The sequence below is a fragment of the Wasmannia auropunctata genome, unplaced genomic scaffold, assembly GCF_000956235.1.
Source record: "Wasmannia auropunctata unplaced genomic scaffold, wasmannia.A_1.0 LD335634.1, whole genome shotgun sequence".
Classification (NCBI taxonomy): Eukaryota; Metazoa; Arthropoda; class Insecta; order Hymenoptera; family Formicidae; genus Wasmannia; species Wasmannia auropunctata.
The window spans coordinates 1,139,135-1,165,003 of NW_012027256.1; the positions used below are offsets into that span (position 1 = coordinate 1,139,135).

Here is a 25,869-nt window from a genome sequence, read left to right on the forward strand (position 1 = left end):
TGTAGACGTTGCTTAAATAGCAAATATTACGTACGTAATTTGGAATCACTGTCTCCGTGTCTCCTTTACGTGAATATCATCAGAACGCAATTTTGTTCAGTTACTGAAAAAAATGTTACGAGTAAATCCAGTCATCTATTTTTCATACGATCCCCATAGGTGTTACATAAATCTACAACTGTCGCACTTTATATACAACAAAAATAATCGGTCTTGAAAGCAATTGTTAATTTGAGAAAATTGTCTATGTGTTAGTTACTCGAATACAATCTTACTTCGCTATCGCTAGAAAGTCACTAATAAATTCAGAACGTATTCTATTTGCACGAAACATTTGCAACGTAAATATAATGTACAATCATCCGGTTTTATGTACAACAAAGTCTCAATAATAATCGCGAGACCTCAAAGACGCGTCATAAAGCTTAAATAAGCGTCATAAAGTATAAATCTCAATCTCAATCGCTAGTGTGATTACGGCTTAATTGAAAGAATTAGTATAGCTTTACAATTGGCATACTCTTACGACATAGATTTCTTACAATTATATCGATATCTAAATTTTGAGTAAGAATATCCGTAGATAACGTAAAAAGAAGAAAAAAAAAGCAGCACACCGAGGACTTTGCAGTGGCCAACGGAAGGTCTTATTGCACTTCGCGATCGCCCGGCCGACGATCGACCAAGTAGTTCGAGTCTGCACTGCGTCAGACCGTATCTGAAGACGATACGGCGGGCCGGGTCGGCAAGCTAGAACTCCCGTCGTCCGACAAAGGGGTGCCGAACATCAAAGGCGCCGCGTAGTATGGTAGAAGTGGATACTGGGTGGTTGGGAAGTAAGTCGGTGGGAATAGTCCCTGCCGTTGCGCGATCTTCAGCCTGGACGTCAGCTGCTTCTTCCACTTCGTGCGACGGTTCTGGAACCAGGTCTTGATCTGCACCTCGGTCAAATTCAAACACTTGGACAGCTCCATCCGCTTGCTCACGCTGAGATACTTGTCGATCTGACGAGGGCCGAAAATAATATGGAGGGAGATTAATGACATTGTGTCGTGTTAGTGGGTCTATGACTAATGACGAGAGAAACCCGCGCAAGTCGTACCTTAAACTCCGCCTCGAGTCTCTCCAGTTGTTTTGCACTGTAAGCTTGACGCGGTTTCCGATCGATACCCGGTTTCCTCGACCTCCTGCCGCTCGGTTTGGGCGCTGCAAAAAGATAATCTGATTAGTCCTCACCTGATCGCATCTCTCAGTAATCATTGAAATCGCGTGATCCGTAATGTCAACTACGTATAGCCATTGCTAATTACATGGGGAGTCCCTCGAGTCCCCTGACAGTTGCTGGCATTTTCGGAGATTTATTGTCGTGATAATCAAAATTTAATATTCTAATCGCGCGTCTTAATTGCACGGCTAACTTCGCCAGCTCGGGCTCAATTATCACCTTACGATTTCGTGGCACCACCCGTCCGCGTACGTCCTGTCTAGGATCACCGAACGCGTCTCTGAGACGTGCAGGACTGTTTGCGGAATGTGTGACATCCTACAGTCAACACCATCGAGGCGAAGCGGTAACGAGCTGCGCAAACAGTTTATGACGGAGAACGTTTGGATGCGATTATCAACGTAGTGCAAAGAAGTACTACACATTTCCTTTGAAAAGCAGATATGAGATATTATAACGTAATTAGTTGCACTAAAATAATAGGACAATTGTTAACCACGTTGGCAAATATCCGTGAATAATTCATGCTGGAATATAAATACCGGAGCGCGATGCAATACTTTAGAGTAACAGCAGCTATATTTTAGTATTATTATACATATACTATTGAGCAAACAGGCGATTCTTTTTTCTGTTTTATATCCAAGTTTACAATTTATTACAAGAATATTATTTAATCTTTCGAAATAATCTTTGAAATATCATTCAAAAAAAAGTTCCCGTAATTATTTTACGAATTACACTATTATTCATTTTAAAATAATTTTTAATTGAATTTTATTATTTTTTTTATCTCTCCGTATTTTTAGAATTTATATATATATATACAGACATGTAAAAAATATATATATATAATTAATTTAGAAACGCTGCATCGTAAGTACGAGGATGTATAGAGTTAAAATTTGTGGGAATTGTTCACAAATTGTTCACATAACGCGCAGCTGTCTTTTTTCTCATTTTAACAATTTGTTCGAATTCTGAAAATAGCACGCGTGACGAGATACTCCTAAGATCGCGACATTTTCACATAGAGATAGAAACTCTTTTTGCTCTTGCCTCGTGTTTAATCACCGGTTAGCCGGGCGGCCCTTACACGACAAGTCAACAAATAGATGTCGCGTATTTGTACAAGACCTTTGCGTTTTTACAGGACCCTTCCAGCGTAGTCTACGACTACGGGGAACAGTTAGGTTTTTATTACGGAGAACGGTTTTTACCAGTTAGAATGTGACATATTTTGTACTCTACGTAAAAAAAAAGTTTACCTTGGATAATTTCAGACAAATTACATTTTCATCGAAAAGATTCGTGATCTCCTTCGGAGCGTGATTTTAAAAAATATCTGAATGTTCTTTTAAATTTTTTTAACCTTAAGCTTCGGAGTTCTTTTCCAATTCAGAGAAAGGATCTAACTATCTTTTACGTATTTAAAGTATGCCGACTCATTTAATTCGTAACGTTGCGTTAACTATTATGCAAATGCGAAACTCCTGCGGCAGATTAGAGATTTTAAATGTTTCAATACGCGTAATTCCTTACGCTCAATAGGAAACTCGATGGTGCGATGTATACCGTGCAAATAAATGTTCAAGAAGCGTTTTGTTTCTCTATAACAGCTACATCTGTGTTTGTCTAACATTTTTCTCGCAGTAGAAGGCACGTGTAACATGGCACATTTTATTGAACGTGATAAATTTAGTTGAATTCAATTCGTAAAAATAGCTTTATTGCGTGATATAGATTAAAATATATGGGATGTAAGTCTGATTATATAAATATGATAGGCACAATCGCAGTCGAGATGATCGCGTTCTTAGAAATTGAAAGACTGCCGTGGCGACTGGAAAGGAGAATACGCGCACGGTGACGAAGAAGAAGAAGAACCGGCGGGACCAAGATTTACGAGTGTACAGAGACATTTAACACCTTCGTGGAAGATAGTTAGACCAACGGTGCTGATAAATGGGCTCCTAACAGTATGGCGGATAGTAGCCGGAAAGGGAGAAACAACGCGATGGCGGATTTTAATCTTGTTTCAAAAAAATCGCAAACTACTCGGGATTTCGACCAAGAATCGCCGTATAACTGTAGAAAATTTTCTACAGTTTTATATAGATTTAACGAACTGATGCGGCAAATCTGCGATGTTATAATTAAAATAAATAAAAAGAGTGAAATTGTCAGAAATTTAGAGATGGCAGAATTAACTGAAATTTTGCGCAGCGTTTAGTGCAAGGAAAAATATATCATAGATTGTGCGATTTTTACGTGGCTAAGTATTTAATATTTCGCCAGTAACATGCCTGAAAACAGGGGGATGCAACAACTGGGCCACTGATGTGTGCCTCGCGTGTCGAAAAGCTGTTATCGCACCGGCGCCTCGTATAATATCCAATATTCGTTGAGGCCGAGAAAGAGAGGGTGCCCCATCTTACACCTCTCCCGGCATTGTGCGCGAAAATAGAATTACGGTGGTAAGTTATTACGAGTGGATAATAATTAGAGTCCTTTGTCGTCGCGATTCTCCGGGGAGCGTTAGTGCCTCAGACGTACACGAAGAAAAAGATTTCTAGCACCGTGAACATTTTTCTTAGACGCCTACGTATCTATACATTCATTTTTGTAATTAACGACATTAAATGATGGTATTGAATGCTTTTAAAGAACCAGACAATTCAAAGGCAGATTTGAAGCAATAGATTTTATTAAGTTGAAAGGAAAGTAATGTCGTATTTTTTTACTAGAATGGCCCATATTTAGAACGTACTTATTATAATGTTGATGTTAGCGCGCATTTAGCATATATTATAGTTTACGTTACACACATTATAGAATCTCAAGACGTTTTAATATCGTTATAAGCGCGTTCTGAACATGAGCCGATAACTTATGTGTTTTATTAGTGAGCAACTTCAATATCAATCGCATAAATGCATACTAATGTGACAGTTGTAATCTGTAAGCATTATTTAAATATATAGTAATCATTCGTAGAAGCGTTTGTATTCATTTAAGATCAAGAGAAAAATGGAGCAGAACGAGTTGTATTTTCGCTGTTTGATATCCGAACAAGAAAAAACGCGATACAAACGAAACAGGAAATATGTACTGTGTATGAATAAGATGCTGTATATAACTGAAGATATATGTATTAAAAATGGTTTGCGAAGTTTCGTGCTGGTGATACGACATTTAAAATTGAGGAGCGCTCTGGTCGACCGGCTGTCGTTAATGACGAAGAACTCAAAACTTTATAATCGCGAATAATCAGCGATACATGACGTGGAAGATTGCCAAGATTCTCCATTTATACAATCACTCATAAATCGAGCGTTTGCACAAGCTGGTATATGTGAATCGTTTGGTTAAGTGTCACATAATTTAAGTAGAAAGAATTTCCATTTGTGATTCATTATTTAAACGTAACGAAGACCACCCATTTTTTAAACGACTTATAACAAGTGAAAAAAATAAGTTACTTATAATAAATAACGCAGTACGCAAAAGATCCCGAGGAAAGTGTTCAGAAAAGCTGTTAACCGTTCCAAAGCCTGGGCTTCATCCAAAGAAGATTATGCTATGTATTATTTGGGAAGGGTGTCGTGTATTATGAGTTTCTTTCAAAGAACGTATAATATCGCTTAATTCAAACAAATATTGTGCCCAATTAAACAAACTGAAGGAAATCATTACAGAAAAACGCTCAAAATTGATGACTAGAAAAGGTGTTTTATTCTATCAGGACAATGCTGGGCCTCATATATGTTTCTTTAATCACTCGAAACAAAATATTGCGACTCGGTTGAGATCTTCTACTTTACCCAGTATATTCAACAAACATTGCTTTTATTATTTGTTCTATTCCTTGCAAAATTTCCTTATAGTGAAAGTGAAACGTTCACTTCTTTGCAGACTGCAAAAACCACTTTCAACAGTTCTGAGAAAACGCTTGAATTTTACGCGTGAAAAATTATGCAGCTGTCCAAAAGATGGCAAGTAGAAAATAATAGATTAAAGCTGCTTGTAAGTATGAATAAATTTGCTCCTATTTTAAGCTAAAAATACATTCCATTTAATATTTTCTAACATATTGAATTTTTCTAAGGATCTGTACTGGATTCAAAGATTCTTTGAAGCAAGATTATGAAGAACGAATTCGATATTCTTTTCCAGATACTAAATTAGATTCTAAAGATTTGAGCTTACCTTGTAAACCAAACAGCTGTCCAGGCTTTGTTTGAGCAAACCAGCTACTGTACAGTAATGAGGCTGATGCGAGTGATGTTGCAGAATATGCCGAGGGATCGGATAGTGCACCTTCAGAGTACGGCAATCCCGCATGAGTATACAAGCTTCCTTCTATATCTATTAAATCACATCGCATCGTATTTATTAAAGCGTAACACTTCCTTCTTTTCTATGTACATATTCAAAGTCTCCTCTTTTGTATATTTATCTAGGTAAAGTTCTTTATTTTGCCAACATTCTAAAATAATATAACTTACATCTACGTAAAATTTATTTATTTATTTATTTATTTATTTTCGTCCATATAAATTCGCTGGAACTTATTTTATATTATGTTTTATTATATTCTTCTAACTTTAAACTTTAGATTAAATTATAAAAACGGGAATATTCCTTACTAATAATTATTTTATTTTTAAAATTTATTTTTTATATAAATATAAAAATTTTTTTGGATAATGATCTAGTTTTCTAAATGTGTTTATGATATGCTTTACATACCGGAACGTGTGGCTGGTATCGCTGTCGGCTTAACGAAGTGTCCCTCTATCCTGTCATCCGTGTCGTCTTGATCCTCCTCTTTATCGCCGGAATTGTTTATTCTAGAGATTTCTCTCTTCTCATTTCTCCCGAGGATACTGTCGATAGTGAAAGCACTGGACGCCGCGATCGGGGATGAATTTCTTCTCTCGATCTGCTGTTTATGAAACTCCCTGTAACCCTCGCAACTGGAATCGGACGCGTACTCGATGGACTCTCGATTGACGGTCGGCGATATGCAGCCTCTCTCGATGTTGTTCGAAAAGGCTTCGTTCTCACTCGGGAGCGATCGTGTCCGGCGAAGATCATAAACGGCATCGTTCATTTTCTCGCGGTTTTGATAGAGTTCCATCTTGTGAAAAATCATCGATCTCGACTACAATCGACGATTCTGACTCTCACTCGGACGACGGCATACGTTTGAATAATGATTTAAATTCGCGCACTTTACATTTGACGACGACCGAAGTAATCCGATAATTTTTTTCACGATTCTTCTTTGAATCCACTGTTATTAACGTAAATTATTTAGTTTTTGGCTTGATTCAATCTGCCATATCATTATTTGCCACCAGATATATTGAGATCGAACGATTATATTTTTTTAATCGGCGAAATATTTGTTACAAGCAAGGAATGTTTGCGAGAGTCAGCTATAATCGCAGGAAACGGCTTGACACGCGTTTCTTCCTTGATCGATCACACCTGATCTCGTACTAATCTCCCTTCGGAACCGTCCAAAAGCAAGTACTTCCGAAAGTATGACAAGTGGCACGTGTCTGTGGTCCAGAGAGGGACCTCCCAGCATCCCCACCAGCTTCCCACGGGAAGGTCATCCCGTGAGGTTGGAAGAATATCTCGCACCTTGGAAAACCCCCCACTTACCCGATATCTCTGATCGGAGTAGGGATCGCAGGTTCACGGCGGTTTATAGCTGAGATTTCCCATTTTAGAACTAATAGCTTTCAAATTTTATTGTATCATTTGTGAAATTTTGCCTTTCTTTATGCGGCCGAATGTTTTACGAAATTCAGCAACACAATTTAATATATATACTTATAATAATAACATCTTTATCAATAGTTTCTTTATAATAATTTCTATATAATATAAGTAATTAAGAATTAGATGCACAAAATATATGCAGGATATAAAATTTTTCAGATTTCGCGGATTTATATTAATCACTTGATGATCATTTATTAATGATCCTTATTAAAATTATATACGTAACATCAAGAGCTGTTATATGTTTTTTTTAAATTATTATTCTTTTTAATATAATTTATTTCCTATCTCATATAGTTTTACTACTGTTTCTATCAAGATATCGTGTTTTCTATATCGATACCATTGGTACAGCATAATTTTGTAAATTCACACGATGGATTCCTGTATTCCTATTTTATCGAGGCATTCACGCGTTTTATGGTTTTTTCCAAAAAAGTGCTTGAGCTCGACGACTCGGCTTGCGCACTGGCGAATTTTGCCACAGGCGAAAAAGGGCTCATCTGGGATCAAAAGGTGGATCTCCGATTGGTCCACAAACGCGCAGGATGCTCGCGCAGCAACCGCCTTCTTTGACCCCTCTATCTCGAAACTTTATGCCGGTAAAACGATGGTCGCTTCTCTCTTTCCTGTTCGCGCTTTAGCAATGGATAAACGCTTCTGCCACGTGAGGAACATCATGAAAAAGTACCGCAAAACACTTCTTCACGCGTTTAGCGAACTACGCGCAGTGGTTCTCACTGTACTTCCAAAACGTATGTCGCGTTTCTTTTTCATATTTAGACGATTGTACTTTATGAATACAACTTTACAAATCATCAGTGACGATATGTGGCAAGTTAAATAATTATAACATGTAAATTTTGCTTGCGCAAAAATGTCAATTGATTTGACGACAATATTTGAAAAATTTATAATTTAATCTACAAAAGAAGAGACAATAAATCTTGCGATAATAATTGGGAAATAAATGCTAAGTATTTCTATATTTAAGTATATAATCAAATGGAAATAAAAACTTTAAATTTGCTTCCGCATCTTGCGTCGTTTCGATCCCAGCTGATTTCAACTTCCGCCGTTGATGATAGTCCTTATCGAACCATATCGTGCTATTTCTGTTTACGGGCACGGCGTGGCGGCCATTTTCGCGAATGGTACGTCCATTAGTCTCCGGGCTACCCGTGCCAATCTCAATGTTCATCCTCGCGCGCCGTAAATCCACTCGGCTCCACGCTTCCGCGGCTAAAAGGACCAATGGCGATTGTGAGCCCTTTCTACCGCCCGCCGTCATCGATCCTCTCCCCGATCCACGTCTGAGTTATTTCGTCTTTGTGGAAGAGCGTATATCATTCTTTTCATATACATTAGACACCCCAGCACGCGGTGTCGTGTTCTGAAAACGCAGTCATTATTAACCTTTCAATACTTTCCGTTTAGATTTGGATAACATAACTATTATATTGAAAAAAAATTTTTTTTATTCCACAATATATATAAATGATATTACCGTTTATTATGTAATGTTAAACTACTGACTACTGACTTGGAAGAATTTTTTACGTATAAAAGGACACGAGATATGATTCTAAAAGAGCGATATGTATCTTTAAAATTGCACAGAGTTCCCTAAGATATACTTAACAAGATAAACTATAACATAGAAAAAGAGAGTGATTCAATTGTGATCCGTTTTTTTTTTAAACATCTTTTGATAACAAATTAACTAGGAGTGAAAACTAAAGATAAAAAACAAGCAAATTGTAACTGTTATCTTATTATATTTCAATTACATATATGTTAAGATATACCAAAATTACAGGCTTTTTGGTGCCCGCGATTTTTGTCATCTTGCTCGTTTCTGGCTTTTAGCGTTTTTTAGTTTTCGTTTCCAGTTAATTTGTTATTATAATAACGAGCCGCATTCATTAAAGTTTTATTATCTTTTGACTTTATCGTCGAATCGACGAGATTCTTATCTTGTTAACTGGCGAGCTGGTTATTTCTACTTAAGACGTGAATTCACGTTCACTTGTCTCGCGTTGCACACGCTATTTCGCATGCTGGTTATACACGGGGTTGAACATTTTACACGTACTTGCGACCGCGACAAATATTGAATCTTAAATACATGAAGTGAAATGCGCTTAAGGCGCGTCTTAGGTGCGAAGAGAGGAAGTAACGACATGGTCAACGCACACGTTAATTTACGACCGCGGGCATTACTTCCTGGAAACTAAGCGTGGACGCGCTTAAACGTTTTCCTTCCAAACCTACCATAATAGTTACGTGCCTCTCTAAAAATAATTTAAAGCGAGTCAGCGAAATTAATCACAGCGAGTCGAAGTTTCAAAAATATAGACGCGAATCGCGGAGAATGAAAATTGCTGGCATTTCGTTTGTAATCATGATCCGATTAACGCGGACAGCTCTCGGCGTGTCTGACGCATTCGCGGCATGCACGTTTGGATAATGCGCGATTATTTGCGATTTATTTGCTTTATATGCCATCCCACGGGAGACACTTGCCCGTAAATGTTTCGAATAAACGATCCATTTGCTCGCTGCGAAGTTTACTCTCACGTTTGATGCACGCTGCGCCACGTAATTGAAACGATCAATCAAACACCTGAGAAAAGGAGGGTGAAGCTCACGCGTGCACAAACCGCACCGCAGGTCGCGTTCACGCAAAAGGGGAAGTGCGAACATCTCGAGTACGAGCAATTAAGAGCCCGGTATTCTTCGTGTTCCGCCGAAAATATTCCGTAGCGTGCATTTAGAAAATATTAATCTTTCTCTTAAAAGGAGGAAAAATATTATAAATTCTTTAATATTCCAATTTATAATCGCTAAAATTTATACATTCCCTGTTTCTCCCCGTTTGCGTACTGATCGATTATAATTTTCGAGAAAAAAGTTAAATATTATAATTCAATAAACAATAAATAAACAAAAGCCAGATATAATTTCCAGATATATATTTTTGTCTGATATATCCGATAGTTCCTACGACACCATTAATAATCGCGTGAGAAACGTTTATTTCAGTCGGCAGGACGAGACGCGAGAGACGCGAGGATTCTTTCGAAACTGCGCGATTAATTTTCAGTAAGCTCGGCGTATAACTGGCCGCTTTTGGTGTGTGTACAGATATAGCCACTCTCGCGAGATATTAGACAGGTGAGCGCGTTCCCAGGGGAACAAAGGCCCCATTACCCTGTCTTACCACCTCGACCCGGGCGGACGTCCCGACAGACCCTCCGCTGTTGAAACATTCATAAGAGCGTTGTAAGTGGTTTTTAATAAACGTATTTAATCATGAGTGTCGGATTACGAATTAAATCGGTGGGTCCTGTCACCAATCGGAGGGATTAGTCATGAATCTAAACAGATGTACAACCCGCTTTTTTGCAGGTATGCGGGTGTTTTGTCTTTCAGTCTTGATGCCGACGTGCAGCATCGTCTTATTTTACAGTTTCATAATTTTTTTAGTAACAATTTAAATTTAAAAAAAATTAGTTGCTGCAGCTTTTCTGATTATATGATTCATAATGAATATTCTTCTTTTAACATAGTTTAGTACTTTAAAGATTTTCTATTCAAATATTGATTTGTTATTTAAATTATTTCAAATATTGATCTCTTATTGTATCATATATCTGTACATTCAATACATACAGTTTATTAAATGTATCAGATTTTTTTCCACATTTATACATATATACAGAGTGTTCCGAAATTCGCGAATCAAAATATTATAGCAAGAAAGTCTTCGAAAAATTAAGTAAAAGAGTTATGTGTAAATTTTTATTTTAAGCAATAATTTTTGAGATATATAATACTTTAAATTTAGCAAATTATAGATTAGTATGCGCGTGAAATGCACGATCATTAACACTATTGACTCGCGCTCACGGACATGTTTCCGTTTAACCGTAATTTATAATTGGCTAAATTTAATATATTATATGTGTCTGAAAAACTACTGCTTAAAATAAAAATTTACAAATAACTTTTTTCCTTAATTTTTCAAAGACCTTGTTACTGATATTTTGATTCGCGAATTTCGGAACACCCTAAATATTATCTAGTTATCTATATTTTATCATTAAGCTTCTTTCCTCCCTTTTCATTAACTACCAAACGGTCAAATATTATTTTTAAAAGTTACAAATAATTGTACAAGGCTGCGCTTAATATTCTTTTATGTATGTACTTGAAACTGTAAAAAAAACTGTTGTAACGCAGTCTAGGCAACATTACGGTTAAGGCAATTATTTCTAGCAGACAAGCGGATTATTACAATAGCGTGTCGCCTTCTCTTCAGTCACAGTCATCTCCGCGTTTCAGCGACAACTCCCGTGGCACGACTAGAATGGCGCTAGAAAATTTATCGGGACGCGGTGAAAAATCCACATTACGAATTTACGAAATAATACATCTCTTCGAAATCTTTTTCGTTATTTGCACAGTATCGGCGCAGGAATGCTTCGACGACGGCAACGAGTTTTGTATCAATCAAAACGACATACTTTCCGCGGATCTTTTACCTGGATCGTTTTTGTTTAGCGATCAATATAAAAACCCCAATGTCCCTAAGCTAGTGATAAACGAAACTGTGGATGGGTCTTTTGATACAGCGTTAAACGAGATGGAGTTTCATAGGTAAATGTTAACGTATCTGATTTGAGAATCAAGCAAATAAATGTAGATGTGTGTAATGTCGATTAAAATAGTCGATATATGAAACTAGGAAAAGAATGAATGAATATCTTTGTCACGGCTACATGGCGGAAGAAATTTTTAAGGAAGTGACCACGCCTAGAGTGAAGCGACATCCCGAAACTTCGCCAACCAACGATTTGCATCACAACTTCTTAAGCGACGACAACGTTACGATACACGATAAACTTTTGGCGGATGAGGGAAGCTCGAAATATAAAAACTGGCTGCAACGGTAAACATACAAAAACTTTAAACTGTACCTACATTTGGGTTTAAAAGAACTATTTATATAAAGTTTTTTTTATTAATTCTACTATTATGTTTAATAAACTTCATTTTTTTTAACAAACTAGTACATAACAGGCGCGCGCTTCGCGCGCGCTGCGTATTGAATCACATCTTCCAATAACATTTATACCAATTTATATTTTAAAAAAGTTAAGCGTTTAATTAAATTTAATAAAAATTTAATTAAAAATATTTAAGAGGGACATACTTAAGAGATAAAACTCTTGCTTTAAAATAATTAATGTTTATCTTTCTAATTTTGCTGTGATGTCTACAGAATGCTATAAAATATAAACAGAATTTCTTTAATTTTCTAACATGTCCATAATAGAACGACGACATTGAACGACGTGTATAGACACTACGCACCCCACAAAAAAATAAGAAAGAAACAAGACGTTGTCCAGCACGACGATATTGAGGAGTTCGATGGCGAGGTGACGGGATACGCGATGCAAGCTCCTCTGCCATCGAATGGAAAAGTGGGCGTTTATGAACCATCTCACGAAGGTACATTACAGAATATATGTTGCATGAAAGACTTTTTAACACGTGAAGTTTACATATTTTCTACGAATAGATGACATGCTGTCATCATCGACGGGACATCATTTCCATTACACACCTTCGTTTGCTAATCACCACGCTGATTTCTTTCCATCTATCCACGAAGAATACTATTATCCGCCGCATCATCAAGATCATCATGAAGAGGAGCATAAACCCTCTTATTCCAAAGGAAAGGGCCATGATCTCTCAATCAAGGACTTCTTCGAAATCGCGCTCACCGCGCTTGCATTCTTGGCATTCGGACTATTCATCATTCAGCTTCTGCTGAATTGCACGGTATTAAAAAAAATATTTTCTTAAAAAAATAAACGTCTTTATTTTCTAAAATTTCTCTTTAAGAATATAAGAATAAAAGTAAAATATTTAATACAAACACGGAAAGAACCGCGATTTTGCTAAAAAATCTAAAAATTTTGGATATAGATTTGAAAATAAATTTGTCGGGCCATTAAAATAATTTTGTAAGAAATTGAAACTAGTTGTTAGAATATCAAAACGTTTTACAGCAATGTTTATTATTAATGCTTTTCCAACAAAATTATTTTCAGATCTGTATCTAGCAAAATTTTTAAATCTTCCAGTAAAATCGTTCCTTCCATGAAGGAATAGCCGTACACTAATAACTTCGAAAACTTGAAGAAGTTTGAAAATTTTAGGACAATAGTGGCAGCAGGCGAATCAGGAGACACGCGATTTCTCTTTCCTCGTCTATCATTAGCAAGGAGGACTTGAACGAGCTATCTTATCGCGTTTTGAGATCTATCGAAGCGGCCATGGTCGCCGAAGCAGACTCTGGTAATTGTCTACGTAGGACATTGTGTGAAGATAATCAATACTCCAAGGAAACTAAAGATGATCGCAGAATTTGGATTCCCGTTTGGAGGTAATGGACCGCGCATAAACAGCAATCGTGATCATATGAATTCCGCAAAGGACACATATCTCTCGTGTCGAATCGGTCGACGCGATATCAGTGGTCGGCGATTTTTTAAATTGTATATCCCAAAACTGATAACATCGACACCCTTTTTTTCAGCTTGGGCATGAGTTGGCTGTCGGGCAGGATGCTGCACAAGACTCCATGGTCGGCAATGTTGGATTCTGTGAAAGCGTCAGTTCTGGGCTTGGGTGGGATCGACTGCGCGTCTCTCTACCCGGAGTGCGATCTCGAGGGCGAGAGGATTAAGAGGCGTCGCAGAAAAAGGAGATAAACAATGTTTTTTTTTTTTAAAAGATTCAAAGTAAAATGAATTAAACACAAAGATGATTAATAAAGAAATCTTACACGCAATCTGTATATTTATGAATATAAATAATAATTTATAAATTGTACTATTTTTTAATGCGTAATAAATAATATAATCGGCGCATCATTGTTTATCATTACGGTCGATATCGTCCTCAGGAATATAATTATCATCAGCATCACGTGAAATCGGCAAGAGCGTTGCATAGCTGGATCCACTAGGACACACGTGGAAAACGTTTCTATCACCTCTGTCCTGCAACGGCTGACAATTCGTCAAAATCGGCATTTTGCGTTCGTTGCACAGTGTGCGGAACTCTGCGATCTTGAAAAAACCCAAGATTATTACGAGATAAATTAATTACGTGACGCTCTCATTTAATAATTACTTAATTGCCGTTCATTGATAACTTTGTTAACACGATGTAACTGTACTTGATCGATGGATATTCCTAACGGTCTTCTGCTTATTAACCAAAGTACGCTATTTCTGATATTTGTCATGGTTATGGAGCCCCAGTAAACGAAGTAATCACGTTGAAAGCATCGCATAATGTTCATTAAAGGGAAAGGTATTAAACGAATGGAGGAGTGAGCCGCTTGGATAAAGGGTATTGTGTTTATGATATCAGCTAGAAGCGGATTGGGGGCTGCCTGCAGCTGTATACAATTACTATTTCTAAAACATACCTGTTATTTTCTTAACATCTAAAAATATATTCTTATTCAAATTTTGGGATCACACTTAAAAACGTACCAAAAAAAAATCTAAAATTATTTCATATTGGAAGTTAGTTTATTTGAAATAAACTTCTTTTAATACCTGGAATAAATATACCAATATAGTGACGCCGTCAGTTTGACGGAGAGCCCCTAACTGAGTTCCGTATTCGCTCTTATAATGGACCGCATGCAGTTCCATTGACATGCTTTCGGAACAAGTGCGTTCAAATTAAAAGAACAGGTAAAATTTATAAACATATATAAGACAGTAAAAATGAAACCTTCCACCGTCGACGCGGTGTTCGCTACCGTCCATGTCGGTCTTACCCCAATGGAAATGTAGCTGCGAGAAGACGTAATTGCCGACGAGAGGACCGCCGCACAAATACGGTTCTTCTTCACGCCATGTTGCGCTAAGCATGACTACAAATGATAAACGTAATTATTCTGCCAGAAGCAAACATTCGGATGTGACTCTCATTTTTTACCGGTGTATCCAGTATTGCTAAGTTTTAACTTTTTTGGCGTGACATTGTAATTGAACCACTGTACAGGATTTAGATTCACGATTTTCATGTAGCTGATATTTAAATCGATTGGCGATCTCAGCTTGCCATCGGTATGAGCCAATTTTTGTATAAATCTAACCGTTTCTTTTTTGCGCTCATGCTCTATGTGTATATATAGTTAAGAAAAAGTGACATTTAACAATAAAAGTATTTTAGCCATATAAAATACATGATTTCAAGTTATACGTCGCACCTGTCGAAGAATTCATACCGATATGTTATGTGTTATTCATTACTGATAAATTTAAATGTAAAATTTGTGGTCCATTTTGCTTTGTCTGAACTTCAATTCAAACCTTTGATCGATACCGAGCATTGTCGATGATAGAGCTTTCCATATTTCCATACTAAAATGAAAGTGCATTTTTAAAGAGATACCACAAAAACGCGTCATTAATTTTCTTTTATTTTTTAATAGATTACTGGAAAAAATACGAGTTTAAAAACTTTATTTGCGTGTGCATGTATGTACACGCGCGTAGATGTTGTATACGCACTTCCTTACCCATTAAAATTTAAAAAACAAATCGTTTTTAATTAAAATTTAAAACGAACTTTCTGTATTAAAAAAGTTTTAATTCACATTAAATTTAAATATTGAAATATAAATTTAATTTAAAATTCTTGATAAACTCTTTTAAAACCTTTCTTTTTGATGAATACATATTGATAAACTTAACGCGTTTAACCCATTTAACATACAAACTGTCAAAACGATAAGCTGCTCGCGATACTAAGTGATATATGACATCGAGATGATTAATTAGCATCACAGAAAAAGGGTAATATTTAAATGTGATTTTACATGCCTTCATTAAAAGTGGGCAAGAAAAAAACATGGCAACTGTGATTAAAAATAACGAGTTTAAAGCTGAAATAAATTTAGATTCTCATTCAAGAGGATAAGACATTGGATTGTCTTAGATATGAAGCAAGATATAAAATAATTTTTTGATATCTCAAAAATGGACTACGCGCGAAAAATCGGTAAATCTGATAAGCCCCGAATCTGGAAGAAGACTCGCCAGCCGCTCGTAACGACCAGGGATAACCTTCTCTCCGGAGACACATTCTTTTCGGAAGATCGTCGCCTCGTAAACTGGGAGAAATGGCTTGCCGATCGAAGGAAGCAAAATCGTCACATCGAATTTGTTACAGGTCGTTCGCCGGCCGATCAGCTGCAGAGTTCCTCAGAGAGGTTCCGCACCTACGTCGAGATGAAAAACCTGATGGAACACGCTGCCGCGGCCGTACCCGTGGTCGCCGATAAGTACCGCGGCGGACCGGAGTTTTGGAGAACGCCGGAATTCCTGCCGAATCGCGGAGATGCTTGTCTGCCGGACGTGTCCTTGACTCCCAGCAGAAGGGACCTGAATCTTCCTCCGGATTTAATGCACGTTGGACTGCCGGATTTGACCGCGAGGGAACGGGACGCCGCTCGGGAAACTAAAGAGGAATTCTGGAAGCGCAGCGAGTACCTGAAGACGCGTAGGCTCGAACTCGCCGAGGAAATCGCATTGCTGCTGCCGAAGGAGCCGGACACGACAACGCTGGCCGTTCAAGGGCGTGCCTGTCGAAGGAAGAAGCTGCCGCTACTACGAATTCCGCCGATAACTATTACGGCGCCCGATGAGGACGAGCCATCACACGAGGAGGACGCCGATCAGGCGGTGGTGCTGAAGATTCAGGATCGAGAATTTGTCTGGCGGAGATCTCTCGTGGAAACGGAGCCGGCGGACGCCAATCCGATCACGTGGTCTTTGACTTTCGCGGGTGAGTGCGACGAACGAATCGAAAGGGAGATCGTTCTCGAGAACAAGGGAACCTGCGTTATCGTGTACCACTGGCGGCACTCGCCCTTTCGGACGTACGGCATGTCCCTCGAGAGACCCGGGCGCAGTCCATTCTTTTTCAACAAGACGAAGGAACTCTTACTTCCGGGGCAGATCGTGAGAATCAAGGTGTGGTATCGATCCAGGACACGCGGAGTCTTCGCCGAATTCTGGCAACTCGTCACGGATCCGAAATTCAGTTCCTCCACGTTCACGTTTCGCTTCTGGGGCTGCTCCACGACCGATGCTCGAAGCGCAGAACTGACCGATCACCGAGCGATCGACGAATACCTGAATCGCCGCATTCGCGACTCGACGATCCGCTCGATTGTCGAGGAGATCATAGGTGGACTGGAGAAACGCGGTGAGCCATCGGTGCCGCTTTGCGAGATATCGCTTTCGCAAAGTGACTTGTTCGTCTTTCTGAATCCCAGTTACCATTATCACCCGAGTATCGTGATGCAATTGCAGAGACTATATTTTGACGTTACCGGTGAAGGCTCGCCGGCCTGGAACTTGTCGCTGGACACTCTGCGGGATATCCTTTTACAGATAAAAGACACGAGTTTCAGACGCGATACGCTCGCTCGATTTAACGAACTTTGCAAGCAAAGCCTCAGACCGAGATTGATCGAGTTCGATGTCGCACGCTATAGTAAATACGACGCTGTGTACAACATTTTATGTGCCTTCGCGAATCTGTTTGAAAATGAAAGTGAACTCGTGAAGAGGGACAGTCTGATACAGGAAGTGTCAGCAACGCCGATAGAAGTGGAGCAGAAATTAACGCCTTTGTCTCAAAGATCCGATAACAGCTCGCAAAAAGTACATGGCAAAAGATTAAATCAATCAGAAGGTGCACTCGTGCAGAAAAAAAAGGGAAATTTCGACTTAAATTTGCAACCTTATAGAGAAATATTCTTTATTCGTATATATAAAGCTCTAGAGGAAGCAGTAGAACGAGTTTGCGCCAGTATCGATTCTTTCCATAGACTTAATGAATTAAAGATTAAAATGTAGCGGTAATTATATCTATTTTCAAACAGTAACAGATAATAAACTTCCAAATTTTTAGTCAATAACTTATATATGAAATAATCTATATATTTAATGTGTAGTTATATGATATACTTAAGAGATTATTTTATTTTACACGTGTTGTAAAAAATTGAAAATTATTATACATATGTAGATAATTTCTGTAGTTGTGAAATGTTATAAGAAATTAGAAATTTTCAAGATAATTGTTTATTAAGTTTAAAGTAATGTGCGTAAGTTTTTCTTAAGAGACAGCTAAAAATATTTGTCGTCCCCGCAAAGGTTGAACGTCTCTCCAATTTGATTTTATAAACTCGCCATTTTTATTCTTTAATTTTCGGAACTCATTGAGCTGAAAATTTTATTAATTATGTATGTATGCAAATTTTATTATCATTATTCATACTTTTTCTATATATATATATATATATATATATATATATATAATAATTCTAATTTTTCATAAGTATCAAATATTAATTGTATAAATATACAAGAAGATAATAATTACTATTAAAATTTCATAGAGATCTTGTGTTTTGTTCATACATTTGGTATAATTAACATAAATTAAATAACTAACTTGACAAGATTGTATAGGAATAATAATTGGAAATACAATCCACGTAACGCAGAACAGTTTAAAGTCACCGTAATTTCCGTGATACGTATAATAACTTGGACAATCTGTTGCAACTCGCATCCAAGATAAGGAATCTAAACATCACAAAAATGCTAATCAAATTCGAAACATCTTATTATATCAGATTATTCTACTGTCCGAATATTAACTTGCTGGAATGCTTATCTCTGATCCAGCGTTCTGAATAAACTTTAGATTTTCAGAAATTTTTTCAAATTTGACGTTGTACCATTCACAAGATCCCGATTGGACCTACGAAACAACATAGTTAATAACGGATAAGAGATAAAATATAATTATGTAATTATACGTGAACATACCAAAAATAAATAAGCTAACACACAAAGGCCATCTGGATGTTTTAAACACTCTTCGAAGGTAAGATATTTCTGATTCCAATGCACTAAATGACACTCCATGGAAAACCTACGTTAATTTTAGATAAAATTTTGGATAAAATTAATTAAAAATTACATTAATAAAGTTACATTAAAGGGGTGCTAAAAAGAAATAAATATAAGATACAATTTAGATATGCAAATTTTTTTATCTTAAACTATAATAGCTATTAAGAGTGTATGCATACCAAGTACCATTGATCGTATGTTCAGCACCTCTACAATCATTCTCACCCCAGTGAAAATGCGCATTGTGAAATTCATATTTGTCATTTATGAGTGGTCCACCAGATACTGTTGATGGGATCCTATCGCCATTCAAAAAGATAAATGCTGAACAAAAGAATAATTTAAAACCTAATCGCATATCTACAGAAACAACATTGATAACATCATTTTAACGTAAAATAAATTGATTTACCTTTTTCACCGTTATTCAATAAAGTTGCATTTCCATCCTTTAACCAGTGACCATTTAAGATTAACGGTGGAAATCTCACACGTCGAACAATTGTGTCATTTAAATCAATCGGTGCTTCACCGCTTCTTTGTGGATCTTAAAAATGTATTTGTATATAACATATAATTAAAAAATGTATAATGTAAAAATTATAACGTCAAATACGCATAACCTGTTATCGTTGCCATCATTTTCAATATTTCACTTACCTATAATTTTTATGTAACTTTCCATTATTGCATTAATTATAAAAATTATTTTTTATCGCTAAAAAAATATAATTAGAAAATTTTGTACAAAATGTATTTGTATATGTATTACATTTTATATTAATTTAAGTAAATCTGATAAGTCATTAATATTTGAAGTTAGCTAATTTATGCAGTTATATCTTATACATGATAGAAGATAAATTCGTCCACCGGATGAGCATACCCTTATATTTATATCATGGCAGAGAGAAGCATATACAGCGAGCTTGGGACCCTTTGAAGGATTTGATCATACATGGTTTAGATTTGAACTTTTTAAAATAAATGTTTATACTTTTCTAAATTGTAAAAACATTTATAATTTATTCAATATATTTATAAAAATATTTGTAAGTTAATTTTTATGCACGTCCCATCGGATTGTGCTGAAGAGAATTTCAGTATCAAAAACAGCATCAGTTTCCCATGAGTTCAGGGATGATCATTAATCCCATGAGTTTTCTTCGAAACGGCTACGGTGAAAAAATCGGGCTAAGGTTTATTAATTAGCGATTAAACATTACTTAATTCCTATGCCTGTCCCATTGGATTGTGCTGAAGAGACTGCGAGTATTTCAGTATCAAAGACAGCATCCCATGAGTTTTCTTCGAAACGGCTGCGGTGAAAAAATCGGGATAAGCGCGATTAATTAGTTACTAAACAGAAGTTAATTTTTATGCACGTCTCATCAGATTGTGCTGAAGAGTCTGCGAGAATTTTAGTACCAAATCTAGCGCATCCCATAATAAAACAAGTGAGCGAGTCCAAACAATATATTTCAACAAGTTATTCAGATTTGTTAATTAAAAAGTTATTTAACAAGTTATTTGTATTGTTTATTGGTTTGTTTTCTCGGTTTTATTCGGTTTTATTTCGGTAATCATCGGTGATGATATATTTTAAATCGATCAACTATACTGCAATCGATCAAACTACACTGCATTATTCGTGGCAAAGAAAATCTTTCTTCCGTGAAGAAGATGTTGCGATCTGTAATTCCTTTCTATACGCTCCCACTTATAATTGTAGAGATTTCTGAATGCTTCGATCTAAGGCGATGTGTTATATTATTATACGTCGACATTTGCAGTTGTATGTAATTTTTAAAGTTTATTTAATACGTGTACGCTTTTAATATACCTGATAGGAAGATATTTTTATCGCATTTGGCACGATAATCCAAGTGACGCATTCATTATACGGAGGAGACGTGAGGGAGCCTGAATAAGTATAATATCCAGGGTATGTGCATGCATGCGTCATCCAACGTAAACAATCTTGAAAATGAGCACATAGTTAATTAAAAAATGTTAATATTGCAAATAACTGTCTGTATAATAAATGTTTTCGTGAAAAGCGAAAAGTTTTTACGTATAATGTGATAATTAGTTGATTTATTCTGTGTTATTAATTATAGTCCAGTAAATATTAAAAACCGTCTCATATTGCGTAATTACCTGGAATAATATTTACGGTGCTAGCTGTCCGTTTTATTTCCGAGAGTTTATTAGTAATTGGGGCAAGCATAGGATTTTCTGGAATCCCAGGACAGCCAACGACCTTTTTTTTATCACAATAATATATTATAATTAAATTGCAGCGGCGATACAAAAAAATGGCTTAATACTTGTGAAAATGAAGCTGTTCGTCGTAAAAAGATTCTTTAATTAATTTTCAGCCGTTATACCTGCATGAAGTACGAGAGTATTGCAATTCCATCAGATTTGTCGTAACACTTGTCTATCGATCCGTACCGCGTGTTCCAATGCATAACTTGCGCCTCCATTGAGTACCTTGTTAAATACTGTCATTCAGAAGTTGCATTGATCAATATTATAACTATATGTCGAAAAACAAATTCGTGTTTAATTTAAAATAAAATGTAATTTTAATTTTAATTAAAACTAAAATGAAAAATATTGGTATACGCATTTCTCCACTCTAATTAACTAATAACTTTTTATCAAATTCGTCTCTCTAACCAAATATTGTCGATAGAATGTTCCGCGCCTCGACAGTTGGACGGGCCCCACTGGAACTGCACGTTCATGAATTGAAATTCATCATCTTTCAAAGGACCGCCGCGCATTATCGGTAGCGTTCTATTCGCCAACTCAACGCTAACTAGAAATTAAACAACAAATTATTAAACAATAAAGACGTAATGTATTGTTACAAATTTTTCTACGTATACTAAATCTGAAGAATCTGAAGAAAACCTGTTTTGCCAGTGTTTGTAAGTATCGCTGTGCCATCGTTCGACCAATAATTTGTCAAGAGTAAGGGGGGGAGTTTCTTACTCCACACGGCGGTGCGACTGATATCAATCGGAGATTGCCGCCATTTCGGCAGGCCCGATGATGACGTAGTGTATAATTTTTGTTCTTGTGTAATACGCGCTTGAAATAAATTTGTTACATAAATATAACAAAGGCACTTTTATATAACCTATTAAACAAGAAGTGTCTAGAACAAATTTGTAATCTATAGAACGAGTTTAAGATTAACATTTTTTATTTACGTGACTGTACACTTTTAGATTTGGATGTCATCTGTACATCACGATGAGTGCATAGAGTTCTCGAAGGTAATTTAATTTTTCTTGTCTGCTAAACGTGGCATGTTATTTTTGACATGTAACAACTTTTTGACTATTACGATAACATTACTGTATATATTGAAACAAATTGTAAGTAATTGTCAATTTAACAGTGAGAAGTTGCTAACATATCGTAATACTTTTTAATTCAGCAAATTTCACATTTTTTTGCTTCATTTTTTTTTTTTTTTTTTTTTTTTTCCCAGTGAAATTCATGAGACGCTCATTTCAGCGCGTAGTCACGTGACTTCGACTTTGATGATAGTATGGATGATAGCGTTAAAAAAATGACTCTTGAGAAGAATTAAACAATAAAATGATTTAGAATTTGTCACAATTGTTGCACGATGATAATCAACGAGAAAGAGAAAGCTCTAATGCCGACGGCAGACGCATGATTTCTCGAAAAATGTCTTTATACAGTAGCAAATTCACGTGTCCTAGGTAATGCAAAGCATGCTTTCTCGAGAAGACTTAAATGATAAAATATTCTAGAATCTTATTGTTGCATAATGATTAACGAAAGATGTGAAATTGCTACTGTATAAAGACATTTCCGTTTACTGGGATGTTTTAGAATATTATAAGAATTAATTTTAGTTGGATAATGGTCAGTAAGGAAAACGAAACACCGAATCATCGACGAGGTATATGTATATAAACATGTAAACTTTTCATTGTCGATAATAAAATAGATTATTTGTTATCCTCGGTAAGTTGATACAGCCAAAATGATTGCAATGTAATGTCATCGTATTTTCAATTATCCCCTGGCCCACTTGACAGTCACGAAAATTTGTCTTTGACCGACTGTCTTTAATAATACCTTTAATAATACGTCGGACCGAATATTTATACGGCTTCAGAAATATCTTTACGTTGACGACGCTGTGCGTTTGTTAATGCAAGGCATGTTTTCTCGACACGACTTAGACGTCTCCGAAAATTATTGCATAATATGGCTGTGAGAAAATAAGTAAAACATCGAATCGAATGTTTACGCGACTTATACTCTGTGACTAAATTTCAAGATTCAGTATTTTTATGGGATTACCTTCACATAATTTTTTAGAATTTGAAGTAAGCTTCATGTATCAATTTTCGATAAAAATTATCATTTGACGTTTGATATTATTTTCGTACTTTTATAAATATTTTTGATAGAAATAATTTCGGGAAATAAAACGATGGACAAATTCTCAAGTGTACCGCTCGCCTAACAGTTTTATTACGTCGGAAATACCGCACGCGGATTTTAATAAATTCGAGCTCTCATAAATGTCGAGAGTAAAGTTTTATTATAAAAATGTTGGACTTCTCATTAGCGGAATGTATGGTTGCGTGTAGCAGCGTTCTACTCATGGGTGCGTATATTTCACAGAAGGACAAAGCAATTCAATTGTGAAATAATAATAATGGCCCACAGTTTCACGATGTTTATAATATTCATATTCGCGAAGCTAAAGTTTAACAATAGCTAAATTTTTTATTTCTTTCGTTAGTGCTGTTGTTAACCGAAATTTTGGATTGGACGCAGTTATTCGGGTGGATGGAAAACGATTACCGTCCGCCCGCCTTCTCGTTCGGTTACGCTCATCAGAATGGTCCTCATACTTGGAAAAATCTATATCCTGAGAGCACTGGTAGCAATCAATCGCCTATTAATATCACGACCAGGCTCGCCGTAGTGGTGCAACCGTCTGAACCACTTCGATGGAGCAATTATAACAGCGGGCCGTTGTCGATGACTATCGCAAACGATGGCCATACCGGTGAATTTTCTGCAAAAGCAAACACATTAAAATACATCTTGATATTACCATAAAATAATACCGGGATGTAAAATAAAGTAGACTAATTATAAAAGCAATATACCGTACCAGAAAATATTTTACTTTAATGTACAGTGATACTCCGAGGATTCTGGACCAACACCACGTGGCCGCAGCTTCAAGGAGGGCCCTTAACCGATACATACGATTTCTTTAACGTCCTCTTTCACTGGGGTCCGTCAAATGAAGAGGGCAGCGAGCATACCTTGGACTACATACGCTTCCCTATGGAACTGCAAATCATTCACATAAAGCGTGGAATTAAATCGCCGATGGACGCGATCGCGCTTGGGGCAAAAGACGGAATAGTGATTGCTTCGTTCTTCCTTCAAGTATAATCCTTTTGTTGACAGATGATATAAATGCTTCATCACAATTAACTATATTGAGAAATTAAATTAGTGCATCAGTAAACGCGTAATTTTATGTACCGCGCTTGTCAAATTTAACTCGATAATTATCCCTGCTTATTATTGTGATGTATTTAATGTCGCAGATAAATGACGCGGACAATCCTTATTTGGATCACATCGTGAGCAATTTGTGGCGCATTACCTGCCCGGGATCTAAAGTCTACATACCTCCTTTTCCACTGGAATGGATTTTCGCGCCTTTCGACAGAGATTATTATACGTACAGCGGTTCTCTGAGCCAGCCACCTTGCAATGAAATTGTCACGTGGATCGTGCAGCAAGAACCAATCGCTATATCCTTATCTCAAGTAAAATTTAATGTCACTGAAATATTTTTCAGCTTTATTATCATATAATATAATTTACAGATAGAAAAATTTCGAAAAATCTGTTCAGTTGAGGGTCCATTACTTTTAAATTGTCGACCAGTTCAGCCGCTGAACGATCGTGACGTCTATTTTTACGAAGAAAACTTGTCGTAATTGATATGCTATAATTATTTCATCGAAATGTTTAAATGATGAAACATATATAGAAAACTTGTCTTTTTATTTAATTTTAGTACGAATTTATGCAATTTATGTCAAATGCTAGATAGAATTAATACGGTGATACTGTTCTATTTAAGTGAATACAATTTATAAAATTGACATTAAGAATGTTTATAAATAACGTAGCGACTTTTATTCTGTAAATGTTTATTCTATAATGTTAAACGTTAAAAATTTTAGTAGTGTATAAAATGTAAACTCGTGAAAATATAAAATAAGTAACAATTTTCTTTTTACACAGAGAACAACATCTTTATTATCTTTAATGTGCGTTCTATAAACGCAGGACATTTCGTTTTGCCAAGTGTTTTTGAGAAAATAAAAATATATTAAAATTTGTGTCACTCATTGTATAATAAAAATTCTTTTGGCACAAGTTATAATAATATTCTTCGAAAATTAGTGTCGGAGAGAGGAAAGCGTTCCCTTAAAGAATATACATATATGACGCATTTTTATACACCGATATATATATAATATATATATATATGTATATGTATATGTATATATATATGTGCGTCATCCATTTCGAAATGGATGATGTCTATAAAGATCTAAACATACACGATATTTTTTTTATTAGGAGAAGCTGGGATTGATTAAAACTTATAATTTCTTTTTTAAGTTGTCGAAACACAGAGATTATTTTGGCACTATCTTGAACATATATTATTAGGCTAACAGTAGAGAGACAAGTAAAAATTTAATC

At 36.2% G+C, this 25,869-nt stretch overlaps 7 protein-coding genes and 1 long non-coding RNA gene across 13 annotated transcripts; 4 read left to right on the forward strand and 4 right to left on the reverse strand.

The window, feature by feature from the left end:
- Positions 1-115: 115 nt before the first annotated feature.
- On the reverse strand, positions 116-6,920 carry LOC105456552 (homeobox protein engrailed-2-B). The gene is made up of 4 exons (XM_011700681.1): positions 5,978-6,920; positions 5,435-5,593; positions 1,103-1,206; positions 116-1,004 (listed from the first exon to the last, which is right to left on the reverse strand). The coding sequence occupies exons 1-4, from the start codon at positions 6,381-6,383 to the stop codon at positions 708-710; spliced, it is 966 nt and encodes a 321-aa protein (XP_011698983.1). The 5' UTR covers positions 6,384-6,920; the 3' UTR covers positions 116-707.
- On the forward strand, positions 4,155-5,423 carry LOC105456551. The gene is made up of 3 exons (XR_975266.1): positions 4,155-5,052; positions 5,141-5,251; positions 5,334-5,423. It is a non-coding gene; the product is annotated as an uncharacterized LOC105456551 (long non-coding RNA).
- On the forward strand, positions 5,489-13,886 carry LOC105456550. 2 transcript variants are annotated; one of them, XM_011700679.1, is made up of 8 exons: positions 5,489-5,552; positions 10,172-10,435; positions 11,306-11,686; positions 11,775-11,978; positions 12,366-12,544; positions 12,615-12,880; positions 13,261-13,487; positions 13,641-13,886. In XM_011700679.1, exons 2-8 carry the CDS (start codon positions 10,413-10,415, stop codon positions 13,813-13,815), a joined length of 1,455 nt encoding a protein of 484 aa, XP_011698981.1. In that variant the 5' UTR covers positions 5,489-5,552; positions 10,172-10,412; the 3' UTR covers positions 13,816-13,886. The 2 variants fall into 2 exon arrangements, with proteins under 2 accessions (XP_011698981.1, XP_011698982.1); XM_011700680.1 differs by having other exon boundaries at positions 12,708-12,880.
- Positions 13,887-13,899: 13 nt separating this feature from the next.
- On the reverse strand, positions 13,900-15,662 carry LOC105456555 (carbonic anhydrase 1-like). Of its 2 annotated transcripts, XM_011700686.1 has the most exons (7): positions 15,648-15,662; positions 15,336-15,489; positions 15,062-15,244; positions 14,855-14,996; positions 14,674-14,779; positions 14,286-14,540; positions 13,900-14,175 (listed from the first exon to the last, which is right to left on the reverse strand). In XM_011700686.1, the coding sequence occupies exons 2-7, from the start codon at positions 15,349-15,351 to the stop codon at positions 13,975-13,977; spliced, it is 903 nt and encodes a 300-aa protein (XP_011698988.1). In that variant the 5' UTR covers positions 15,352-15,489; positions 15,648-15,662; the 3' UTR covers positions 13,900-13,974. The 2 variants fall into 2 exon arrangements, with proteins under 2 accessions (XP_011698988.1, XP_011698989.1); XM_011700687.1 differs by lacking the exon at positions 15,648-15,662 and having other exon boundaries at positions 14,286-14,510; positions 15,336-15,454.
- LOC105456554 (MYCBP-associated protein-like) lies at positions 15,611-18,056 on the forward strand. 2 transcript variants are annotated; one of them, XM_011700685.1, is made up of 3 exons: positions 15,611-15,924; positions 16,029-17,338; positions 17,446-17,552. In XM_011700685.1, the coding sequence occupies exons 2-3, from the start codon at positions 16,108-16,110 to the stop codon at positions 17,457-17,459; spliced, it is 1,245 nt and encodes a 414-aa protein (XP_011698987.1). In that variant the 5' UTR covers positions 15,611-15,924; positions 16,029-16,107; the 3' UTR covers positions 17,460-17,552. The 2 variants fall into 2 exon arrangements, with proteins under 2 accessions (XP_011698987.1, XP_011698986.1); XM_011700684.1 differs by having other exon boundaries at positions 16,029-18,056.
- Positions 18,057-18,092: 36 nt separating this feature from the next.
- Positions 18,093-19,760, reverse strand: LOC105456553 (carbonic anhydrase 2-like). 2 transcript variants are annotated; one of them, XM_011700682.1, is made up of 7 exons: positions 19,723-19,760; positions 19,475-19,609; positions 19,242-19,386; positions 18,976-19,081; positions 18,805-18,907; positions 18,596-18,729; positions 18,093-18,364 (listed from the first exon to the last, which is right to left on the reverse strand). In XM_011700682.1, exons 1-7 carry the CDS (start codon positions 19,745-19,747, stop codon positions 18,257-18,259), a joined length of 756 nt encoding a protein of 251 aa, XP_011698984.1. In that variant the 5' UTR covers positions 19,748-19,760; the 3' UTR covers positions 18,093-18,256. The 2 variants fall into 2 exon arrangements, with proteins under 2 accessions (XP_011698984.1, XP_011698985.1); XM_011700683.1 differs by having other exon boundaries at positions 18,253-18,364; positions 18,821-18,907.
- A 763-nt stretch (positions 19,761-20,523) lies between these two features.
- Positions 20,524-22,489, reverse strand: LOC105456559 (carbonic anhydrase 1-like). Its single transcript, XM_011700691.1, has 7 exons — positions 22,287-22,489; positions 21,985-22,164; positions 21,748-21,889; positions 21,453-21,558; positions 21,223-21,325; positions 20,906-21,042; positions 20,524-20,814 (listed from the first exon to the last, which is right to left on the reverse strand). Exons 1-7 carry the CDS (start codon positions 22,315-22,317, stop codon positions 20,698-20,700), a joined length of 816 nt encoding a protein of 271 aa, XP_011698993.1. The 5' UTR covers positions 22,318-22,489; the 3' UTR covers positions 20,524-20,697.
- Positions 22,490-23,212: 723 nt separating this feature from the next.
- On the forward strand, positions 23,213-25,504 carry LOC105456558 (carbonic anhydrase 1-like). Of its 2 annotated transcripts, XM_011700689.1 has the most exons (6): positions 23,213-23,444; positions 23,529-23,728; positions 23,867-24,136; positions 24,272-24,528; positions 24,693-24,917; positions 24,978-25,504. In XM_011700689.1, the coding sequence occupies exons 2-6, from the start codon at positions 23,671-23,673 to the stop codon at positions 25,089-25,091; spliced, it is 924 nt and encodes a 307-aa protein (XP_011698991.1). In that variant the 5' UTR covers positions 23,213-23,444; positions 23,529-23,670; the 3' UTR covers positions 25,092-25,504. The 2 variants fall into 2 exon arrangements, with proteins under 2 accessions (XP_011698991.1, XP_011698990.1); XM_011700688.1 differs by lacking the exon at positions 23,213-23,444 and having other exon boundaries at positions 23,460-23,728.
- The last annotated feature ends 365 nt before the right edge of the window (positions 25,505-25,869 follow it).

What these genes read in the sequence shown, in the direction of transcription:
- LOC105456559 (XM_011700691.1), bottom strand. Translation starts at nt 22,317, where the DNA reads ATGACATCCAAATCTAAAAGTGTACAGTCAC. An exon ending in ATCTAAAAGTGTACAGTCAC is followed by an intron (nt 22,165 to 22,286) that starts GTAAATAAAAAA and finishes ATTTATTTCAAG; the next exon opens with CGCGTATTACACAAGAACAA. An exon ending in TACAAACACTGGCAAAACAG is followed by an intron (nt 21,890 to 21,984) that starts GTTTTCTTCAGA and finishes TTTAATTTCTAG; the next exon opens with TTAGCGTTGAGTTGGCGAAT.
- LOC105456553 (XM_011700682.1), bottom strand. Translation starts at nt 19,747, where the DNA reads ATGGAAAGTTACATAAAAATTATAG. An exon ending in AGAGATAAGCATTCCAGCAA is followed by an intron (nt 18,730 to 18,804) that starts GTTAATATTCGG and finishes TGTGATGTTTAG; the next exon opens with ATTCCTTATCTTGGATGCGA. An exon ending in TTCCTATACAATCTTGTCAA is followed by an intron (nt 18,365 to 18,595) that starts GTTAGTTATTTA and finishes TAAAATTTTCAG; the next exon opens with CTCAATGAGTTCCGAAAATT.
- LOC105456558 (XM_011700689.1), top strand. Translation starts at nt 23,671, where the DNA reads ATGTTGGACTTCTCATTAGCGGAATGTATGGTTGCGTGTAGCAGCGTT. An exon ending in CGCAAACGATGGCCATACCG is followed by an intron (nt 24,137 to 24,271) that starts GTGAATTTTCTG and finishes TTTAATGTACAG; the next exon opens with TGATACTCCGAGGATTCTGG. An exon ending in TTGCTTCGTTCTTCCTTCAA is followed by an intron (nt 24,529 to 24,692) that starts GTATAATCCTTT and finishes TTAATGTCGCAG; the next exon opens with ATAAATGACGCGGACAATCC.
- LOC105456555 (XM_011700686.1), bottom strand. An exon ending in TATTGGTATATTTATTCCAG is followed by an intron (nt 14,541 to 14,673) that starts GTATTAAAAGAA and finishes AGAAAATAACAG; the next exon opens with GTATGTTTTAGAAATAGTAA. An exon ending in TAGGAATATCCATCGATCAA is followed by an intron (nt 14,176 to 14,285) that starts GTACAGTTACAT and finishes GGTTTTTTCAAG; the next exon opens with ATCGCAGAGTTCCGCACACT.
- LOC105456552 (XM_011700681.1), bottom strand. Translation starts at nt 6,383, where the DNA reads ATGATTTTTCACAAGATGGAACTCTATCAAAACCGCGAGAAAATGAAC. An exon ending in GATACCAGCCACACGTTCCG is followed by an intron (nt 5,594 to 5,977) that starts GTATGTAAAGCA and finishes GTGATTTAATAG; the next exon opens with ATATAGAAGGAAGCTTGTAT. An exon ending in GACTCGAGGCGGAGTTTAAG is followed by an intron (nt 1,005 to 1,102) that starts GTACGACTTGCG and finishes GGCCCTCGTCAG; the next exon opens with ATCGACAAGTATCTCAGCGT.
- LOC105456554 (XM_011700684.1), top strand. Translation starts at nt 16,108, where the DNA reads ATGGACTACGCGCGAAAAATCGGTAAATCTGATAAGCCCCGAATCTGG.
- LOC105456550 (XM_011700679.1), top strand. Translation starts at nt 10,413, where the DNA reads ATGTACAACCCGCTTTTTTGCAG. An exon ending in TATAAAAACTGGCTGCAACG is followed by an intron (nt 11,979 to 12,365) that starts GTAAACATACAA and finishes TGTCCATAATAG; the next exon opens with AACGACGACATTGAACGACG. An exon ending in ATTTGGATTCCCGTTTGGAG is followed by an intron (nt 13,488 to 13,640) that starts GTAATGGACCGC and finishes CCTTTTTTTCAG; the next exon opens with CTTGGGCATGAGTTGGCTGT.